We start from the raw sequence: 20,337 nt of genomic DNA on the forward strand, positions 1-20,337 counted from the left end.
CGACTGGGCGCAACGAAATGGCAGCAAATTGCTCCGCTACAGAGGTTGCATTAGTGTTTTTTTTTTTTTTTGTATCACCTTAAAGGGCACCTCACATTCCTTTGGGGTAAGAGCAGCCTGCAATTTCGAGCAAGACCGATCTGCTTAGATGATGATCGTTTTTGCTGTGGTTGGAAAACATTTCTCGAGGTAGAAAGCTTCAGGTGCAGCTGGCTTTTGAAAGTTGCAAGATAGTTGGTTCTATTTATGGTTTAAATCTTAGTAAACACACTGGCATATTGTTCAATTAAACTTTGGCCTAACTTAACTTGATTTAATGGAAGAGTTAGGAGGAATGGAAGAGGTGCAGCTCATGTACTTCACGTGTCGCAGTATAAAGGCAATGTGGAAATGTATTTAAGTCTTAAATAGCTCGCTTTTTAATTATTGGTTTCAGTTTAGAATAGTGTTAGGTTAAATTGATTCAGATTCCTACTTGTTTGTCCTTCATGTACCTCTTGATCTAGGATTGATAAATCTTTCGAGTCGATTCCGGATTTCAATCCGGAACTCCTTTCTAATGAGATATATGAATGATTCTTCTCTAAAGATAATTTTAGATTATTCTTTAAAGATTATTTACTACTCAACTAGTTTAGAACTTTATTTCATATATTCTAAAGCGAACTAAATCATGTTTGGTGCATGATTATTGCACTCAAATCATGTTACTACTAATAAGCAATACAGGCAGATCCCACAAAACACAAAATCTAAGCAAAACGGCGAAAAATTGATTGGAAATACTTTTCATTGTGATATAAAGCATTAGTTTTTAATTTGTTTTAAGGTATTCTTGCAAAAATTGGCCTGATTTGTTGAATAAATTAAGTGCTGAGAAGGAAGTTAACTTCCTCCCGGATTACGGATTTTTCCGGGCTTATTATTCCGGGCAGGGACTGTCTGTACTGCACAAAAGTAAGTACTAATGTACAGTAACATCTACGTCAAATATACTAGCATACGGGATAAAAATTAGGTGTAAATCTATCTCCTGTATTGCTCAAATAATTTAACCACCGTAATATGAGAGCATTACATCCACTTGGCATAAAATCACGAAGCAATGATAAAACGTCGCAGCATAAGAACCATCGCATCCAAGCCAGCAAAAGTCACCCTACTAACGAGTTCTTCACGCTGCACTCATTACGAGGTTACATGGAAAACAGATACAGTACTGCCCGGTAAAGAAGGACCACAGCACAGAACGCCATCTCACCGTGCGCGCGACGCTTACTGATCCGGAACGAACGAGAACCGGCTTGGCGAGGAGAAGAATATGTGCGCAATCTAGTAAACGGGGTCTCTCAACAAACACACAAAAAAACGATCTCCCCGTGGCGCTAACATCCAGGCATTTTCCTGCGACTGCGGAGGCGGAAGACGCATTTCACGCAACGTGATTTGTGTCTGTGTGTACTCGCTTTTCTCTGGCTCTCCCCTTTACTTTTCTTTTGCCGTGGCCACACTTCAATGCCAGTTTCGCCTGGAGATTCCCAAACGACCTGTTGCACCTGGTGGCTGAAAAACGGTGGTGGCTGTGCACCAACGAGGGCTCCAAAATGGAAGGGAGAATGTCGACAGGTTGTGGTGGCGCTGCCAAACCAACCAAATCCCGGCACTGCCACACACACAACTCCCATACCCGGGGCTGGGTCGTTCGCAGCCCTTACAAATAAAATGTGCCTTCCCTGTTGTGTGTTGCCGCCCTGGAAGCCCTCTCCCCCTCCCCCTCCCCCTCCTCGAGAAGATGTACCACAAAATGGAACTGGAAATACGAACAAAAATAATACGAAACGACTGCAATCGGCCCCTCATCATACAGGGGAAAAAAGGAAGGGGAGGAAGGTGTGCTGTACCCTTCCCATGTTAGGATGTGCAAGCTGGGAAAAGCTTCCCTTCCCGCTGTTTTTTTTTCCATGGTGCGGTGGTCGGTTTCGGTCGGAGGTGGATACCACTTTCGACCCGCAGCGCTTCAGTCTACCAATGACTTTCGACGACGGAACTCTTCGAGTGGTGCTTATGCGATCCCACCGCCAGTGGGCCCGACGAGCTTGTAACGACACCAGTTGTGCGGTTTTACGATAGCCAAGTGTTTTATTCGCTGCATGACGCCACAATTAAATCGGGAAAAGTGTAAATATTCGTGTGGTTGTATGTTCTGAAAGAAAAAGCAAAACAAACAGCAGCAGCAGAAATTGTGAAGAAAATCAGTTTGCTTAAACACTGCAATGTGTCGCGTGTTCTGGATCCTTCTTTTATGTGTCGCTACGCCTACTACTATTGTTTTAGGTGAGCAAACGTGAGCAAATATGAAACATTTTAAAATCTGGGGCTACCTTTTCATAATAAACGTTGAAAAGTTTGAAGTGAGATAACAGAAATAAAACTGTGGTACCTCAAGAAAATAAAAACAACTACCCCCTAATGCATCGTTGCAGAACTGGACGTAGTGTCACTAATGCTACTGAAAAGTGATCATCTGCGATCAGTGCCCCGGGCGCATTGCATGGGAAATGTGTGATGTAATTGTTGACGTTAAATGCTCCCGCATTTTCGTTGGGCTATTGTTTTAGCTTTGTTCGCGACCGTAAAGTTTTGGATGGATAGTAAATTGTGAGCATGAAAATTCAAGAAGAAAACACAATAGCTTCAGCTGAACGGGTTACTGGGCGCCAAATAACATAAAACAAATGCAATACATGCAAGAAACAGTGATGTTCAGCAGTTATTTGAATTTAAAACTTTCAAACGCTATACAACCATCCAATTAGTGCTTGTACAGTAAATTGTAAAGTAACAAACCATAAATCTTCCATTGATGTCATCAACAACATGTTAATCAAATCTGGCTTAGATCGATGTTTGTAGAAAGGATTCCCCATGAGGTTAAATATATACCTCCACTTGGTTCTGCCAGCTATTCACCATTAAGGGGATACGGCTTGATCCATGCTACTTTACATGTACCATATGATAAATCATAAACTTCCCAAAGGATTGCAGACATCAACTAGTGCGTGTCCGTTCATTACAATTAACATCTGTTCTTTCTGCTAGGACGTACAAGAACCATTCGCAATCTTTATGGACAACGGTGTGCTAATCGTTTGGAATCGGCCCTTGACACTACACTGCGTCGTAGTCAGCAACGCTCCGGTTCCAGTGTAAGCCCCCTTTTTAAGTCTAATCCTTCTCCTAGCTAAACACTTGACCAGCCGTTATACTCGTATTCGTTTCACAGTCCATTATAGATTTCTCCGACAACGGACCGCCGCACAGACCGACATTATTCGATACTGCCGGACAGCGATCCCCATTCAGCAGCAACAATTACAACGAAGAAATCCAACAGATAGTCTCCGAGTACAAGCACAAGCTTAGCAACAATCCTGCCACTAGCGGTGGTTCCCCCTCATCTTACTTTCCCCCATCCAGCCCCACAAACTCGCTGGCCGCCGCACAGGTCGAGGTGGCAAATTTAAGAGTACGAATCCCGCAAAACCATCACTGGGTCGTGGTCGATCGGTGCCAGTTCATCGAACACAATCGTACGCTGGATACGAAGCTCGAGTTCCCCGATCTGCAGATAAGCGGACGCGTGATAATGCATCCATCGGGGGGCCGGTGTGACATGATTTTACGGCTGCGTCGTGCGGGTATCGAATTTCGTACCATACCGCTCATTCCTTCGGGTGTTGGTGAACGAAGCCGCCAGGCGAACGTGCGCACGGATTCACATTTTTCCGAACCCGGATTCATATCCGTGTTTGCCCATAGCTGTGAGGGGCCGAGCGGTATAAAGTATCGGATTAATTCGAAACGGCGTCACTTTTTCAACCGCCAACCGGTAGCAATCTCCCCTTCCTACTACGGGCGAGATCGACGAAGGTCACTCGACTACCTCGATGAAGATCTGGTCGCCAACGATGGACTGAATGATGTGTTTAAGCTTAATGACGGTGACGCCCTATTTCTGTCGCCATCTACATTCGTCAATATCGATGGAGATGATCAGGATGGGTTCGGAACAGGCGCAGCGAGTAGTGCCAATCAGGATCCGAACAGTAGAACATTCTTCGCGGAAAGAAACCCCTTTTCCTATTCGGCTTACGGTGGACCTCCAAACAGTTACGCGGGTGAGCATGCCAATCCGGACAAAGGTTGGCAAAATGTGGAAACAAACGAAGCATTGGATGATGCTTATTCGAATGAAATTGATAACCTCTTTTCGAAGGGAGTGCGAGGCCTGCTCACCACCTACATGCAAAAAGCCCTCCAACCCGCCATCAAGGAAACGCTAATGGAAAGCATGGGCTATACGCTGTCGTATGGTTAACTTGGCCACGACTGTCGCCTTGTATGAATGTTTATATGTAATAAATTATTTGTGCTATTTTACGGGAGAAAAAAATTCATGTTTATTAGAATTATCAAACAATGAAGAAAGAAAATGAAACTATCCTAAACTTCTTCCTAAACAACCATTCGGGAAACATCTAATGTATATTCGTTTGAATATGCATTGTACTTCTTGTACTTTCTTAGTACCATCATATTTGGAGTACAAGATCTGCACAGAGCTGTACAATTTAATTAAGATTGTTGTAGTTCACACTCGCAGAACTTTCCATATTGTCCAAGTGACAAGATTCCTATGAGAATGAACAAAAATGCATAATTTGAAAAAAAAAAAATCAAAAAAACACTTACATCGTCATTGTAGTCAGTGGTGCTGGGTGGTGATTTTGTTTGGAGTGGAGCAGATTTGATGAAAACTTGCGGCTTCGGTCTTCCGTTGAACACATTATTAATGGGTTGCTGTGTCATTGACATTTCCGATTCGGTATCCAAATTAATCGTCGATCTAAGTAAGGTGAGTTCGTTTTCCAACTTTACATTTTGGTGTTGAACATCGTTTATCTCCTCAGCCATTCGACTTATGGCGACGTCCAATTCGGCAATATACTCCAACAACTGTTCTTTGGTGTTCGTTACGCTGTCGAGTGTTTGGTTGAGTTCTTCAATTTTGTTTTTATACTCATCCGCCTTTTCAGCATGCAGTTCATCAATTTGACGCTTTTCTGCTGCAAAAGATTCTCCCAGCTTGTTTTTCTCTGTTTGCAATTTTTGCTTCAGCTCGTCGCTAAGGTTCTGGACATCGTGTTTCTCCGACAGCATTTGACGATAGGCATTGACATTTTCAGTAACTTGCTGCCTCATGTTAGCTAGCTCCTCCACACGTTGTTGAAGCACATTTCCCCATTCCATTAGTTCCGCCTGCATCTCTTTAATGTTCTCTTCGTGGCAAGAACGCATCTTTTTGAGTTTGTCCATTTTTTCTAGATGTTCTTCGCGCAGTTTAGCACGTTCCGAGGATACCGAACGCAACTGTGTGCCTACGTCCTCAATGCGTGCCATTATCTCGGCGTGTGCACGATGAAAAAATTTCCCTACAATTGACATACAATTTAAATGTGCGAGCAAAGCAAATAAGCAAAGTAAAAGGATATACCTAATTCCTCCTTCTCCTGAATTTGTCGCTTCGCATCTTCAATGCCTGAACGAAAGCTCATAATTTCCTTTTTCAGCTGTTTGCGAAGCACTTCGTTGGATTTCATGTGCATATTAATGGACTCCACTTTGTCGCCCAGCTGCTTTCGAGTGGAATGATTCTGAGCATCTCTGTCGGATGGATATAGGAAAAAGGACGTTTACTAATTTGACGAATGACTATAAGCAATAAAAACAAATACTAACATGTTGCTCATTAATGATTTCATCGCCGGCTGATCATGCAAATCTTTAACCATTTGTTCGTTCTGGTCAATCGCATCTTGTAGAGTTTGCTTCAGCACCATTATTACTTGCTGCTGCTGAAGGTTCAGAACGAGCAACTCTACCGCTTTAACCAGAACAGTGCTTTTGTCCTTGTACATCAGCTCCCGGACGTTTTGTACGATATCGTTGTTTGTAGCCGACAGTTCCGATGAAACGGGTGTCTGCTGAAATTGTTCTTGTTGCTGGTCGTCAGCCATTGCTCAAAAGTACTTCTTCGTTTCAGAACAGAAGCAAACACTCACGCTTCTGGAAATGGATTTGTTATGCGTGGTGTGCAGTATGTTAAGAAATCTGATACTGAAGAATGAATCTTACCAGTTTCACAATCACTTCACTAAGCCACCGGTTTTACGTTTTCACCAAAAGGTACGCCACGGACTGAGCAACACGCGTACTTCCACCGAAGGATGCGAAATTCTTACGCTTGAACCAACAGGCATAAACGAACTATCAAGGTTTAAACTCTAGCTAAAATTAATTTAATTTGTACTAATTATAAACGACGAAAATCACCTTGTGTGCATGGTTTTTGTAAAGCAGAAATACGGAAGTTTGCTTATATTTCTCATCCTTTGTTACTCACCCAATTTAATAAGCTAAATCAGAATTATAAAAATTGTATTTCGAATAAGAACATTCTCGGTGCACCCACACCGAGCCTATAGCCACCTTGATTGTCGTCCTCTTCCGGTATGCTAACGTCGCCTACTTAGAAGATGTGTGTGAGCTGTCTCTCCCATTAGCGTACGAATTTTCCAACCGGCAAGTTCCAATCGGCACAGTGCTGTGACTTGAAACATTTTTACTTGCAGCACCGTAAAAGAAAACGTATTTTCCAAGGAAAATGGCGGACAGCAGCCCGGAAACCATGGGCGAAACGATGGAAAGTGATTATTCTTCCTCCGAAGACCAAACAACACAAATCGTAAAGCAGAAGATGATGGGCCAAGTACAGCAACTGGTCGAGCAGAATAAGTACACTGCGCTGATCCAAGTCATCGAGCTGAGTACTCAGCACGTAAACCAGCGAAAAGAAATTGCAAAGCTGCAACAGCACATCAAGAAAGTGCTGGAGCAAAGAGGGCAAACCAAAAGCGATCTAATCGTGCAACACAATTTTAAAACGAATGTGCAAAGCATGTAAGTACTGGGCCGTTTTGAATGCATTGCATTTCGGAAGGAGACGTTGGATTGTATGTCACCTTTTTGAATACCATGTCTTTGCAGTGAGGACTTGAAACATGCCACTTCCATTCGGCTGCGCGAAAAATTGGAAGCAATCAATGCCCACATAAAGTCGAACGACGCGATGCGCTCGCACCTGAAGGAAGATGACGCGGTGGCACGCACAGAAATGGAAGAAATCAAGAAGCTTTTGAACGAGTTAACTGAGAAGGGTAAGTATTTTAGCTCTGACGGTTTTGATAATTAGTTTTACTCACCGAACAAACATAATCCATTGCAGCAAACGTCCTTCAGCGTGCGCTCAAGAAAGGGGAAGGCCACTTGAAAACCCTGAAACAACAGCTACATAGCGCCGCTGCAGAAAAAGATAATCTTCAGCAAGATTGTCATGCCAAGGAGCGTGAAATGCATAATATTTCCTCGCACAATGCCGAAATTATGCAGCAAATCCAGAACGAGCTGATGGACAAAGAAAGCAGTGTCAAACAGCGCACCGAAGAGCTGAAGCGAGAGCAACAAACCCAGACCAAACAAGCGAACGCTTACGAGCAACTTCAATCCGAGCTGAACGCAATGCGAAACAATGTCGAACAGCTGAAGCAAACTGTTGACAGTGAACTGCTGAAGGAAAAGGAAGTCTTTCGCAGGGAGATCGCTTTTTCGGAGAAATCTTTCGAAGAGATGAAAATGAAGAACGAAAGCATGATTGCACAAATGACAAACTCCATTACGGATTTAGTTGCACAAACAAAAAAATCCGAAGAACGTATCAATGAGCAGCGTAACAGACAAAATGAGCTGTGTAACAATTTGCGATACTTGCAAGAACAAAACAGCAAGCTGAAGCAGGAGCAGGAAAACTACAACCGCAACAAGCTACAAGAAATGGAGTTCGCTCGACTGAAGGAATCGATTAAAGCATCCAAAACCAGTGGCAATGAGGTTGCCTCGAAAAAATCTGCGTTTATTATGCGACCGAAAAGACAAGTATACATTAACGAATCGAAAAACAATAAAAAAGTTACAGCTAAAAAGAACCCGCCGACAGATAGCGAGGTAAGTGGTGTCAAGTGTTCGTATATTATGTTACCCTTTTGTGGATATGTGTTCTAACTGAGTGTTTTGTTTTAGCAGCCATCCAGTGCATTCGACGAATCTATATGCTTCGACGGAAAATTGTAGGTGGAAGACTTCGACAATTCGGTGCATCTTACATAATACTTAATATCGTTTCTTTACCTATCCTACCATTACGTACACTGATGAGTGTATGTTCGTATTGGCCATACTAAATAATATTGTATCTATCACTTATGTTGAAAACTATTTGAAATGCAGCTCAATAAATAAGTCATTGTCGAAAGCCTGCATCATAGAGCGGTTCATTTTGCATTAAACTAATTTAATAATAAAAATTCAATCTTTGGAAAAGGAACCTTTAGAAACCATCTTCTATAAGTCAGGCACACGACTCCACCGAGTCCACAAGTAGGCTCAAAGTGTGATGTCGTTGATGCGTATTGAAACAAAACATGACCACACAATATGCAGTGTCTCACATCTCGTTCGATACCGAATCAATTGCAAATTGCTGGACCACCCGTTAATAACCAAAAGGGGACAGAAATATTCTTGCGCTTGGGGGATCCTCGTTTGGTAAATTATCAATGCGCTAACGTATATCCTTGATGGTTTATTGTAGAGCAATCTTTAGCAATATCAACAACAGTTTTAGTGTCACATCTCGGTACAGATTGAAACCATGCTCTCCGGTGCTTTCCAGTTCGACGATGGCACGCTAATGCGATCCCATTCTCGCGACCAGGCGCCGCAAAACAAGTTTCACTTTCACTGTTTCGCCACGAGCGCACAAGCCGTGTGCCTGGCGGAATGTCAATTTGTGGCTGGAGAAATTTCTTGTTCCCCGGGGTACAAGATCAGGGCCAGTCGGTGATTGACTCCAGTCGTATGTGGACTGACAGTGGCAACAGTTTCCGATTTCGCTCAGCGGCAAACATTTGGTAACGCACGGGACGTGTGTTAGACTTAGCGCAGTACGCAAAAATAGGAGGAACCGTCCGCAATGGGATTACACATTAAGTTAACGTCTATAATGGGGACACGCTGGTGCATCACCTTCGCTTGTTTGGTTTGTGTGGGATGGGTCAGTGTGCATAGTGCTGTGATTTTGCCGAAAATCCCGGATGTCTTGAATCCACCCGTACCGGATGGTATAGATATTGTGCAACAGTCTGCCTTTCTCGAGAGCACCGACCAGGACCCGGAAGTAACGCCGGGGCTATTCCAGGGTGACATGGCAATGGATAACCGTCTGTACCGTTACTGGCGCGTAGGGCTGAACTGGGACGTATTTCCGGAACGCGTCTGGCCGAACGGTACGGTGCCGTACGCGATCAGCCCGCTGTACGATGTGGATGATCAGGTGACGATACTGCAGGCAATACGCACATTGAACTTTATGACATGCGTTAACTTCGTGCCGTGGAATGGGAAAGACAAAGACTTTCTACTGATCTGGCCGATCAAGTACCCGAAGGGTTGCTGGAGCTATGTGGGCAAGATCGGCGGTACGCAGATTGTGTCACTACAGCCGCCGGACGATCGCAGCCCGAACTGTCTGGGTAATGAGGGGCGGGCCATACACGAGCTGATGCACGCACTCGGCCTATTCCACGAGCAGTCACGTGCCGATCGGGATCGGTTTGTGAAAATCATCTGGGACAACATAATACCCGGTAAGTAAGCTTGCGAACGTACGATCCCGACGGTACCGGGTTGTCCCGACCATGGTCTAATTGCAGTGCGTGCGCACCTCTTTTCTCGACGTTTTCTTTTCAGCGTTCAAGTCAAATTTTGAGAAACAATCGTTGAAAAACACCACGTACAGCTTCGAGTACGATTATAACAGCATTATGCATTATGGGAAAAATTATTTCAGCATTGGCAAGGGCAAACCTACGATCGAAACAAAGATGCCGGGCATCAAGCTTGGCCAGCGACAGGCTCTCAGCAAGACGGATTGCTTGAAGATCAACGATCTCTACCGGTGCTTGGATAATCCCAAAATTAGCAAAAAGTACTACAACCTATGTAAGACCCTCGGCATCTAATGTTGCCGAGACTATATATTGTATTATCGGAGAAATTTTATTTATTATTTAAAATGAGTATCACAGCTCAATACGGTAAATTTCTTTCTAATCTGAATGAAATAAAATTGCGTAAGATTGCGTTTAGTGTTTAAAAATTAAAATATCTTTATTTTTTATCTTTTTCTGTTTGTTTGTTGGACATGTTTCATTCCCGGTGGCGGGGAACTCCGACTTTTTCATTATGCGCAGACGATGATGGTGTTTAGGGGGAGGGGATCGATACAAAGTAAAGAACTTTTAAACGACGTTTCCCTTTCTCTCACATGACCGTGGGCTCTAGAAGCTATTGCTTCTAGTGTATCACCCTTCCGTTAAATACCTTCTCTATAGGCAGGCATTCGCTAACTGGTAGAGAAAAACCTTTAACCAACCGTTCATGCCCCTACAACGCATATCTTCGTAAATAAGATACTATTCTTGTCCGAGAGAGGTCAAAGATCCAGAGAAAACGTGGATTTTGCGAGAAGCCGCGTGTGTGCAAAAGTTAGCCATATTATAGTTACAGCACATAAAAGATCGCTTTTTGTTCTATGTAATAAACGCAAATCTGTCCCGCCGATCCATACGGTCATGCTATCTAAACTCACTCCCCCATCTCCAATTAATGGACAGAGAAGGCGAGCGCGCCCCAGCATTGGTGGTTGTGGTACACTGTTGGAAGCACCATTATCCTCAAAATCGTGCCCCGCAGGACGAATTGCGTAGGTGGCCCGCGCGTACAACCACTGCCATAAATGTGTCCGCTTTCTTGGTGTATTATGGTGTGAGAGCTAACACGTTTGTCATTTATCACAGAGTAATATAAGAAAATTACAATTACAAACAAAAAAAAAAAACCCCTTCGCATGCATGCTTCATGATGGCTTGGCTGGCTAGGTGGCGCATTTAAAAAACAAATGTTAATATTAGAGAAATACCCACGATTCCGCACTGAGCTGAATTATTTTTCAATTGATGGTCTACTTTACCTTTGCTTGCCTGAGAGAAAGTAATAATAGTTCTAAATATGCTTTTTTTTTTCTTCTGTACGTTATAAATTTAACCTGGATAGTACACAATACCGATGAGACACATTTAAATGATTTATATGACGCTTTTTACTTTTCTTTTATGGTGCTGTGAACAGCTGTGAAAATTCGTCCTCCTGTTTCACACGCGATTCATCAATGTGCCGCGTAAAAAATGATAAAAGATTACGATACGCGTTCGTTGGTGGTACGGGGGCTTGGATCAACGGATCCACACCTTAACGTAGAGAAGCAGTAGTTTTCAGAGAGTTCAGAGCGTCCCTGTCCTCTAAATTTCTACCACCGTACATAATATGTAGAGTGCGTTTTACTAAACTATTCAATGTATAGGAGACAAACACTTGTAACGTAGGTGGGGTGTGTGTGGTTAAAATGTAACTAAAGATACAAGACGTGACACGACCAACGTAAAAGGGGTCACACCATTTACGGTATCAAGGAATATAAGTAGTGAGGAAGGTGTCTAATTTGGGTCTTAAGTTTCTATCGTAAGGAATTACGTGCAGACGCGAATGCACTACACAGATTCATGATTCTTCTCTTGTACGCTGAAAAAAAAAATCCTATGATCTTGTACTGACTGCGTGGTACGCTGTACTGCACTCGTACTCTACACACACGGGACACACATTTGTTCCTTCATCCGTATTCCTTATTCATCGAACCGGGTGTGCTTTCGCCCATCGTACGCACTCGAACTACTGCTGGCAGCGCCATAACCATTCGAGTAACTGCCACTGCTGCCACCACCGTAGCTGTTGCCACTATCGTACGGCCGCTTCGCACCCATCGACGATCCTCCGTTTCGGTAGTCACCGCCGCCACCACCACCTCCGAACCGGTTACCACCACCATAACCGCCACCGCCACCATATTCGCGTCCACCGCGGAATGTTCCGAATCGGCTGAAGCGATTGCCGCCGCCACCACCGCCCCACGAGTTGCGCCACTTCAACAACTCTGGTGGCACGCTTTGATGAGCTTCCTCCAGGATGGCGATCAGCTCCTTGGCCATTTTGCGCTCGGCCAATGTGAAGAAGGTATACGCTTCGCCAGTAGCGTTCGACCGTCCGGTACGTCCAATACGATGCACGTAATCTTCCGTTTGCTGCGGGTAGTCGTAGTTGATGACCACCTTGATACCGTCAACATCTGGAAGCACACACGCACAGGCACACATTCAAAAGAAGGGAACACAAACAGAGCAAAGATTTGTTAGATTGTTGTTGCCAATCGTGGGGATGTATGTATCATAATCGTATCTCGTTTGTCTGATCTCTTCGAAAATACTGAGCTAAAGAATAATCAAGCAAATTCAAGCGCGCCCTACTAACTACATACACTACACCGTAGTAACTGGGTATTAAAAGAATGGTTTAAAGAGAAATTAAGTTTGCCAAAGCCAATGGACCTGCGTTAAACTAGAATAAAAAAAAAACGAAAATCTTATTTTTTAACTTTAATGAAGGATGAAAAATTAACAAAATGATTTGAACGTTTACTGTCGATTGAGTGTAGATTTGCAATGTCTCTTCAGCGAAAAAAATATACGCTGCAACGACACAGAGATGGTTCGTTGAGTTTTGTATGGGCCGAAGGGTAAGTTAATATTCGAGTTTAAAAATAGCACTGGCAGAACACGGAACTGTTGACATTCGTACCAGCGACTCTACACTCGAACATGGCAGTAGGATCTACACTCAAATGATGCGCGGTTCGGGTTCGATCTTTTTAGAATGCAAAAACCATTAACTTTGCAAGGAAGGGAAATTAAAGGGAACGATGGCGAGTTTATGATGACAATGGAATGATCACAATGTGAACAATTTTAAGAGAGATGATTTAAATGAATGGAGTTGTATGAAAGTTTCCCTGTTTAAAACAGCTAACCAAACACTACCTCTAACTAGCGGCTGTAATTTGTTGCAGCATAATCAATTATGTGGCATTCATAATCAACGATGTTGCAACAAAATGATCAGACGTGTTCGCCAGACCTTCTCGGTTCAAATTATTTTTTTTTGTCGTGTCGTATGTGTAATGTGATTAGTAATTAACTCTAATATAGTAAGGAACTTCGAAATTAATATGAGAACAGCACAAAATACAAACCGTCACTAGAGAGTTCGTCTAGAGCCTTTCCAGCGAGAGTAAACATAGATTTACTCTTCTTTCTCTCACACACACATAACGTTAGTGCTCTTTCCATAATCCCCTACGACAATTGCAACGGTAGGACACGTATCTCCCCGCGCATCGTGAAGATACAGTTAGTAAGGAACTAACCCGCGAAACGTTTAACTAACTCGTGTGTGTTTGTTATTGTGACGATCGCGCGCATGAGAAGAATCTTGTCGTGCGTCTTTCTTCAAGTGCCACTACTACTACTACAGCTGCGATTCATACTGCGTTCAATCAGATACATAGTAGCCCACAGCGCGCCGCATTAACCGTTCGATCCGCTACCTTAGGGGACGGTGTTGTAATGCACGGTGTCTTTGCTGATCGACGACTTAGGGCGGGCCACCACCACCACACACATCTGGAAAGACGTCTGCCCGGTCCACATACACCATGCTCCCACCCTTCATGCATGCATGCGGTCGACGCAGCAGGACCGCGTCCGGTTGGTGTCTTCCATTGTGGGTGTATTGATCATGTTTCGCAGTATTCCGTGACCGCATGTTCTTCCGTACGCACATTCCGGGACACACGTATCAGAATAGACGATATGCGCGAGTGGTGTAGGTAACTCTATTCCATCCAAACACAATGCAGGCGCGATTCTTCACTTCGGGGGCTTTGCATTATACTTCCACAGCAGTTGCAGCAAGTTCAAGATCTGCTATTTATGATAATAGCAATGCACTGTGAGGTATGTGGCAGTCAGCTGTGTGCGATTTTGCTGATCGTTTTCGAAGTATTGCCCGTCTCTCGTTTCTTTAGGGGGCGCATTCAAGTTTTCCTCGCGTATTTACACCTGTGTGCTTGCGTCGTCATTATTCATATCTCGATTAGAAGCGAAGACTTTACCCAACCATACAACATCGCGTGTCTGGTAGATTATGTTGCGGCGCAAAAGAGACGACGTCTGCATACCCCGAACGAGAGTCTCCACCGAAATGAAGCCTGCTTCAAGCTGATCTTTGATACGTGCGTGCGCGTACGAAAGTACTGATAGTAGTAGTAGTTGAATTTTAAGCAGTGCTTGCGTAAGTGGGGCTAATCGACGCGAGTCATCGAATGGCCCGCGCACCCATAGCAACCCACAACACACTGCTCTCTGAGACTGGCACACACCAGCGCGGTGTTTTATAAGAGAGGCCGTTTGATCGGTAACCTTTTGCCCCTGGCGAGGATATTGTTTCGTGACATTGCATTATGCATCTCTCTCACTTCCCCTTTGTTTCAGAAAGGGCTGTGTGTAAAGCTCGCACCGTGTAACATACACTTTTCCCGTCCATATTTTTCATGGCATTATTTTTTTTTTTTTTTTTTCATGAACGCACCACACAGTGTTCCGCGTGCGCCACCAATACCAACAGGGTTTTTGGAAGAGGCGGTCGACGCGGGTTTGCTGCGCGTTTCGAGTTGGTGCTTGTTTTTCATTGTACGGGCGAAACATATGTAAAACAGCGGGCAGAGATGTACTTTTGCTCACTATCCCCACCACAGCAGCAAGATGGTCCGGCCTCTGTAAGAGAAAGAACGACACGAGATCGGGAAGAAGAGAAAGCAGAAAAGTTGAGTAAAAATTCGTCGGACTTCGTGAAGGCGGATTAAAGGGAATCTAATATGTTGCACGCTTTGCACAATCTCAATCCATAGACTCATACACAAAAGTATTCGATGATTACGCGTTCATCGCCCTAATGGCTTAGGGGAGAGGATAGGGATGAGCTAGATGATAAGAATCTTTGGTACGTTATTTGCTTTCTTTTCCCGTACGCTAAGGCGTAAAGTTTAATGAAGGTCCGGCGGAGAATTGTAGAAGATACAACACACAACATTACTAACGCGACTCGTATCTCACACACGCGACTTAGGTGGGGGAATTAGAATGGAAGAACAAAACATCTGCTGTGTGCACGAACATGCTTATCGATCCAAAGCCTGCTGCGCGCACACTGTGAGGAAAGGCTCACCATGTAACATACTACGATATGCTGCTGCTAATTATTAGTGCTTTTCGCTATGATCCACACACACACACAACACACACAACATACAGCTTGCATTCTTGCTCTTATTCACTCTTCACTTTCATTCATCAACAAATGACAATGTTTTTATGTATCAAAAAGCCGTTCATACGCACTCAGTGACATATTTTATACGTGCCGTTCGTCTTTCATATTCTCGGTTCGATAGTTTTGTGCAATTATAAAGCGATCGGTCAACACACTTACCTAAGCCACGTGCAGCCACATCCGTTGCCACCAGTATGCAGGAACGTGCATTACGGAAACGGTTCAGGGCACGCTCACGTTCCTGCTGTGATTTGTCGCCATGCATTCCCACCGCGTCGTAACCATAACGACGGATTTGCATACTTATCTGATCACACCGGCGCTTGGTAGTGGTGAAGATAAGAATTTTACCAGGGTTTCCACCACGGTACAGTTCCTCCAGAAGGTTGCCAAGTCTAAAGCGAGATAATCATTTGGAACTTAGAAATACCGCCCGACAGAATACCCGCTGTTTCTCCTCTCTTGGCATGCTGCTGACACTTACTCTTCATTTTTATCCTTTTCCTCAACAACACGGACGTGTTGGGTAATGTTGTGATTCGCGGAAAGCTCCAACGAACCGACGTTGATCTGCACGTAGTCCCCGAGGAAATCGCGTGCCAAACGCTGTACCTCCTTCGGCCAAGTGGCGGACCACATCAGAATTTGACGGTCCGGTCGCACATGTTCGAGAATCTTTCTGATTTGTGGCTCGAAACCCATGTCCAACATACGGTCAGCTTCGTCCAATACCAGGTACGTGACGCGCTGCAGTGTAGTGGTGCCAGATTCGAGGAAATCAATCAACCGACCGGGCGTAGCGATGACGATCTCAACACCACGGCGGAGATCCGAAGCCTGCGGTCCCTTGCTGGAACCACCGAACAGACACGTGTTGCGAATGTACGACGATGAACCGAAATCCGTTGCGACCTGTTGAATCTGCTGCGCAAGCTCACGGGTCGGCGCGAGAACGAGAACCAGCGGTCCACGCACGGACGGGTCGGGCTTTTGATGATTAATGTGCACGATGGCCGGCAGCATGTAGCCGAGCGTTTTGCCAGAACCGGTCTTCGCGACACCGACCATGTTCAGTCCGCTGAGTGCGATCGGCCATCCTTGCGCCTGGATCGGTGTCGGGGTCTTGTAGGCTTGCTTTTCAATCTCGCGCATTACGTAGTCGGGAATGTCGATCTCGTCGAACTCGGTGATCGGTTTCGGACACTGACCGACTAGTGTGATATCATGCTTGGCCAGGAATCGATCCACGTCCTTCTGCGAACGATTGCGTACGATCGAATGCTCGCGGTAGAAATCTTTCTTAAACGGTGCCAGCGTCATCTTGCTCCAGTCGATCTTCTGGAACGTACCAGCATCCGCCCACTTGTCACGACGCCCGCCGCCACCACCACCTCCGCCGAAGCGGCTACCGCCGCCACCGCCATATCCGTTGGCCCCGCCACTTCCACCGTAACCACCACCACCACCACTACGCGAACCGGTTCCACGCTTGAACTCGGTACCGGTACGCTTCACACCGTGGTACGGTTCCTTCTTGTAGTCTTCTCGCTCGAATCTCGGAGCCCTTGAAGATAAAACGATAAAAAATACAAATCATGTGATATTTTCCTCATGTTTGAAAATCTCGCGCCTCTCGGGTTTACTGTTACTTTCACTGATGGGGGGGAGTCTGTTTTTTTCTCTCTTTTCGGTTTCGATTAAAGATCGGGTATGGTTTGTAATTAATAGCTCTTTATGGGTTGGTGGTTGCAAGCTAGGAGAGTCGATTTACGCCTAATGGTCATGATAGTTAGATCAGTGTACATGCGTGTGCGAATCAGAATCTCTAATATTATCATATCTTCCACCACTAGCAGCAGAACCTGCTCATCATTTCATCTCGACAGACTGTGCGAGAACTCGCGCGAACTGCTCGGCGGCACAGAAGAAGAGGACATACTTTTATCGCTGCCATAACGGTGCAATCGCTGATGGGGGGGTAGCTTCGCGAAGAACGGATGATCTAGCGCCTCGGCTAACGGGATGCGGTCCTTCGGCTCGTACTCGAGCATCTTCCCGATCAGATCGAACATCTGCATGTGCTCTGGTGCGTCGGACATGGCACTGCGCATCAGTGGTTTACAGTTCTGCAGCACGTACCGCGCCTCGGAAGTTTTCTCATCCCAGTCTAGCTTCCCGTGTGGGAAATATCGCGTGGGCGTCTTTTTGGCCATATGATACGGAATCGGGCCAAGTATTCGCTCCATCATGGCCAAATGTTCTCGGTTATCATGCGTTTGGAACAGCGTTATGCCTAGGTACAATTCGTAAATAATACATCCTATCGACCACACGTCACAGGGTTGTGCCCAGCCCAGCTCTAATATCACCTCCGGCGCCCGGTAATGCCGGGTCGATACGATCGTGCTGTGATATTCGTGATCGAATATGGCATTACCGAAATCTATTAACCGTATGTCGCTACAGTTGACGTGGCGCAATTCGCGATTCTTTCTCGTCGTTCTGCTAACTACCGTGGTGTATTCTGAGTTTACGAACAGAATGTTTTCCGGCTTCAGATCCGTATGGGTGAGCTTGACGCTGTGCAGAAAGTTAACCGCAAAGCACAGCTGATAGGACATGTGCCGTACCTGCTCCATCGGGAACGGTTGATACTTATTGTCTTTCATGAAGTCGTACACGCTCTGTCCAAGCATCTCGAACGCGATGCATATGTGCCCGTGGTAGTCGAACCAGTCCAACATCAGGATGCATAGATGACGACCGGACGGATCTTTGGCTATGATCTCTTCCAACACATTTATCTCCAGTTTGGCTGTCTTGCGATATTTGTCGACGTTGCGTATAATTTTCAGTGCGATCGTGTGTTCCTTCTCCGTGTCCTTCGCCTTGACAACGCGACCAAATGTGCCTTCACCTAAGGTAGATAATAGTTTGTATCTATTATGTATTACATCACCAGGTTGGTAGATCAAATGCCCATGGGAGTCGTTCTTTATGGGACTGTGTTTTTTCGGCACATCGGTCCGATGCTCTCGCTGTTCGCGGTCACGATCCCGTTCACGTTCCCGCTCCCTTTCTCGGTCACGTTCTCGCTCACGCTCCCGTTCCCGTTCTCGATCGCGTTCCCGCTGTTCGCGCTCCCGTTCCCGTTCTCGGTCTTTCCGGGATGTACGATGTTCATGGCGCCGCGTCGTTTTTTCTTCCCGATATCTGTTCTTCCTGTGGCCGCCACTGGTTGACCCGACACTGCGCTGGTGATGGGACTCTTCCGAACGCTTCCGTTTTCTACGGGACGAGCTTGTGTTCGATATCCTCGCACTCTTATAGCAGTCACCACCGGATTCTGTATGCTTCATACGCTTCTCCTCGTACCGGCCGCCGACAGACGCCCTGGACCCGGACCTCGAATGAAGCCTTCGTTTTGAGCGTGGCATCGCTGTCTGTGTGATGGTTGATGCTGATATGTGGACAGATTTACGAGAACAAGCACCAAAAAACGTATCATAACCGACTCTGGACGGTTGATGGGAAATAAATTATCTTCGAAAAAATAGATTTTACTTCACTCGAGGGGCACTAACAATAACTACACTGCCCTTCCTCTGAATGATTCAAAGCCCAACACACAACGCCGCTCAAGGCGCAATGGGGCGCTAAGCGTTTGTACGCACGCATTCTTCACACACACACACACACACCACTATCCATGTACAATTTTTACCCCATCACAAGACGAATATTTCCTTCATCTCACGAACACACTCAACCATTCTATCTCTTCGCGCGCACACACGCACACACCCATACGCATTGGACGAGCGAGTGAGCGAGCGAAAAGCATGCCATCAGGCAACACTGCCCTCTTGCCGTACCCACCAATACACAGCTCGTGACGGCTCATGTGGAAGCAAACCCACCATCGGCAAAGCAAAGACGTGTGTGACTAACGGCCGCCATCTTGTTTCCCAACATGGATGCCCAAGGCCAAATAAAATCACATTTTCGGCTGTTTTTTGGCATCGCACAGCCAATTTTCCCCAACGCAAAGTGCGCCCCGCAACGGAGCACTGAACATACCGCAAGCATAAATGACCCAGCTAGCTTATTTAACAGTGTTTCAACCTCTTTACAACCACGCCATTACCACGTGCAAACCACGCTGCACCTGGTCATGTACCCTATACAAAGTTCACCACTTGCTTTTCAGTCCATTCTGTTAAAAACACGGTTACTTACATGTCAAAGTCGTCCACGAAACCTTCCTGGATGATAGGGGTCGAGTAAAATCGACCGCAACTGACCGATATTGCTGTAGGAAGAAGAATCTGCGAACGATCGCAGCGTGACGGATGTCGGGTTGTAGTTACTGCGCTGACTTCCGGGATTCGCACGCGACTACCGAAATTGGCCGATGATGATGTACTGCAAAACGATCGAAGAACAGTCGTTAGCGACCGACGACACGGTAGTCCCAACATTTCTGCGGGGTTGTTGGTTTGTTCCGCCGACGGATTGCACTATTGCACCACCACCAGCTACACCCTTCTGGCAGAGTCTGGCACAACTTCCAGCGGAAACGCACCAACCGAGATGCTTACCTAATCACGGTCAATGTTCGAAAGAAAGCCACGATGCTATAGCAAGCGAAGAAACCTTCCTGCACGAACGACGAACACCTTCTGCACTGTCTACACTTCGCAAACGTCAACGAGGGTGGCAGTTGTCAACAAACACATTCAAAACAAACGTTGTAGCTGATTCGATGGGAGTGCAAGTCTGGAATTGTTTTATGTTACACATTTTCACGTCAGCACT

The 20,337-nt window shown here is 45.5% G+C and overlaps 6 protein-coding genes across 9 annotated transcripts; 3 read left to right on the forward strand and 3 right to left on the reverse strand.

The window, feature by feature from the left end:
- The first annotated feature begins 1,616 nt into the window (after nucleotides 1–1,616).
- Nucleotides 1,617–4,381, forward strand: LOC128299036 (uncharacterized). Its single transcript, XM_053034871.1, has 3 exons — nucleotides 1,617–1,626; nucleotides 3,103–3,209; nucleotides 3,287–4,381. The coding sequence occupies exons 1-3, from the start codon at nucleotides 1,617–1,619 to the stop codon at nucleotides 4,379–4,381; spliced, it is 1,212 nt and encodes a 403-aa protein (XP_052890831.1).
- Nucleotides 4,382–4,449: 68 nt separating this feature from the next.
- LOC128298092 (uveal autoantigen with coiled-coil domains and ankyrin repeats-like) lies at nucleotides 4,450–6,285 on the reverse strand. Its single transcript, XM_053033826.1, has 5 exons — nucleotides 6,199–6,285; nucleotides 5,803–6,129; nucleotides 5,558–5,727; nucleotides 4,756–5,495; nucleotides 4,450–4,697 (listed from the first exon to the last, which is right to left on the reverse strand). Exons 2-5 carry the CDS (start codon nucleotides 6,078–6,080, stop codon nucleotides 4,635–4,637), a joined length of 1,251 nt encoding a protein of 416 aa, XP_052889786.1. The 5' UTR covers nucleotides 6,081–6,129; nucleotides 6,199–6,285; the 3' UTR covers nucleotides 4,450–4,634.
- A 327-nt stretch (nucleotides 6,286–6,612) lies between these two features.
- LOC128297649 (myosin heavy chain, clone 203-like) lies at nucleotides 6,613–8,436 on the forward strand. Of its 2 annotated transcripts, none has more exons than XM_053033329.1 (4): nucleotides 6,613–7,023; nucleotides 7,111–7,280; nucleotides 7,349–8,124; nucleotides 8,200–8,436. In XM_053033329.1, exons 1-4 carry the CDS (start codon nucleotides 6,728–6,730, stop codon nucleotides 8,248–8,250), a joined length of 1,293 nt encoding a protein of 430 aa, XP_052889289.1. In that variant the 5' UTR covers nucleotides 6,613–6,727; the 3' UTR covers nucleotides 8,251–8,436. The 2 variants fall into 2 exon arrangements, with proteins under 2 accessions (XP_052889289.1, XP_052889290.1); XM_053033330.1 differs by having other exon boundaries at nucleotides 8,203–8,436.
- Nucleotides 8,437–9,181: 745 nt separating this feature from the next.
- LOC128298251 (hatching enzyme 1.2-like) lies at nucleotides 9,182–10,199 on the forward strand. The gene is made up of 2 exons (XM_053033997.1): nucleotides 9,182–9,824; nucleotides 9,928–10,199. The coding sequence occupies exons 1-2, from the start codon at nucleotides 9,182–9,184 to the stop codon at nucleotides 10,197–10,199; spliced, it is 915 nt and encodes a 304-aa protein (XP_052889957.1).
- A 122-nt stretch (nucleotides 10,200–10,321) lies between these two features.
- On the reverse strand, nucleotides 10,322–20,178 carry LOC128297142 (uncharacterized). Of its 3 annotated transcripts, none has more exons than XM_053032717.1 (5): nucleotides 20,121–20,178; nucleotides 19,759–19,944; nucleotides 16,004–17,083; nucleotides 15,679–15,914; nucleotides 10,322–12,421 (listed from the first exon to the last, which is right to left on the reverse strand). In XM_053032717.1, coding segments are annotated over exons 2-5 (1,818 nt in total). In that variant the 5' UTR covers nucleotides 19,761–19,944; nucleotides 20,121–20,178; the 3' UTR covers nucleotides 10,322–11,921. The 3 variants fall into 3 exon arrangements, 2 of the variants coding, with proteins under 2 accessions (XP_052888677.1, XP_052888676.1); XR_008287236.1 differs by lacking the exon at nucleotides 20,121–20,178 and adding an exon at nucleotides 13,736–14,963 and having other exon boundaries at nucleotides 12,293–12,421; nucleotides 19,759–20,070; XM_053032716.1 differs by lacking the exon at nucleotides 20,121–20,178 and having other exon boundaries at nucleotides 19,759–20,064.
- LOC128297143 (dual specificity protein kinase CLK2-like) lies at nucleotides 17,132–20,184 on the reverse strand. Its single transcript, XM_053032718.1, has 3 exons — nucleotides 20,121–20,184; nucleotides 19,759–19,944; nucleotides 17,132–18,979 (listed from the first exon to the last, which is right to left on the reverse strand). The coding sequence occupies exon 3, from the start codon at nucleotides 18,954–18,956 to the stop codon at nucleotides 17,394–17,396; it is 1,563 nt and encodes a 520-aa protein (XP_052888678.1). The 5' UTR covers nucleotides 18,957–18,979; nucleotides 19,759–19,944; nucleotides 20,121–20,184; the 3' UTR covers nucleotides 17,132–17,393.
- Nucleotides 20,185–20,337: the final 153 nt, after the last annotated feature.

This window comes from Anopheles moucheti, chromosome 2, assembly GCF_943734755.1.
Source record: "Anopheles moucheti chromosome 2, idAnoMoucSN_F20_07, whole genome shotgun sequence".
In the NCBI taxonomy this organism is placed as follows: Eukaryota; Metazoa; Arthropoda; class Insecta; order Diptera; family Culicidae; genus Anopheles; species Anopheles moucheti.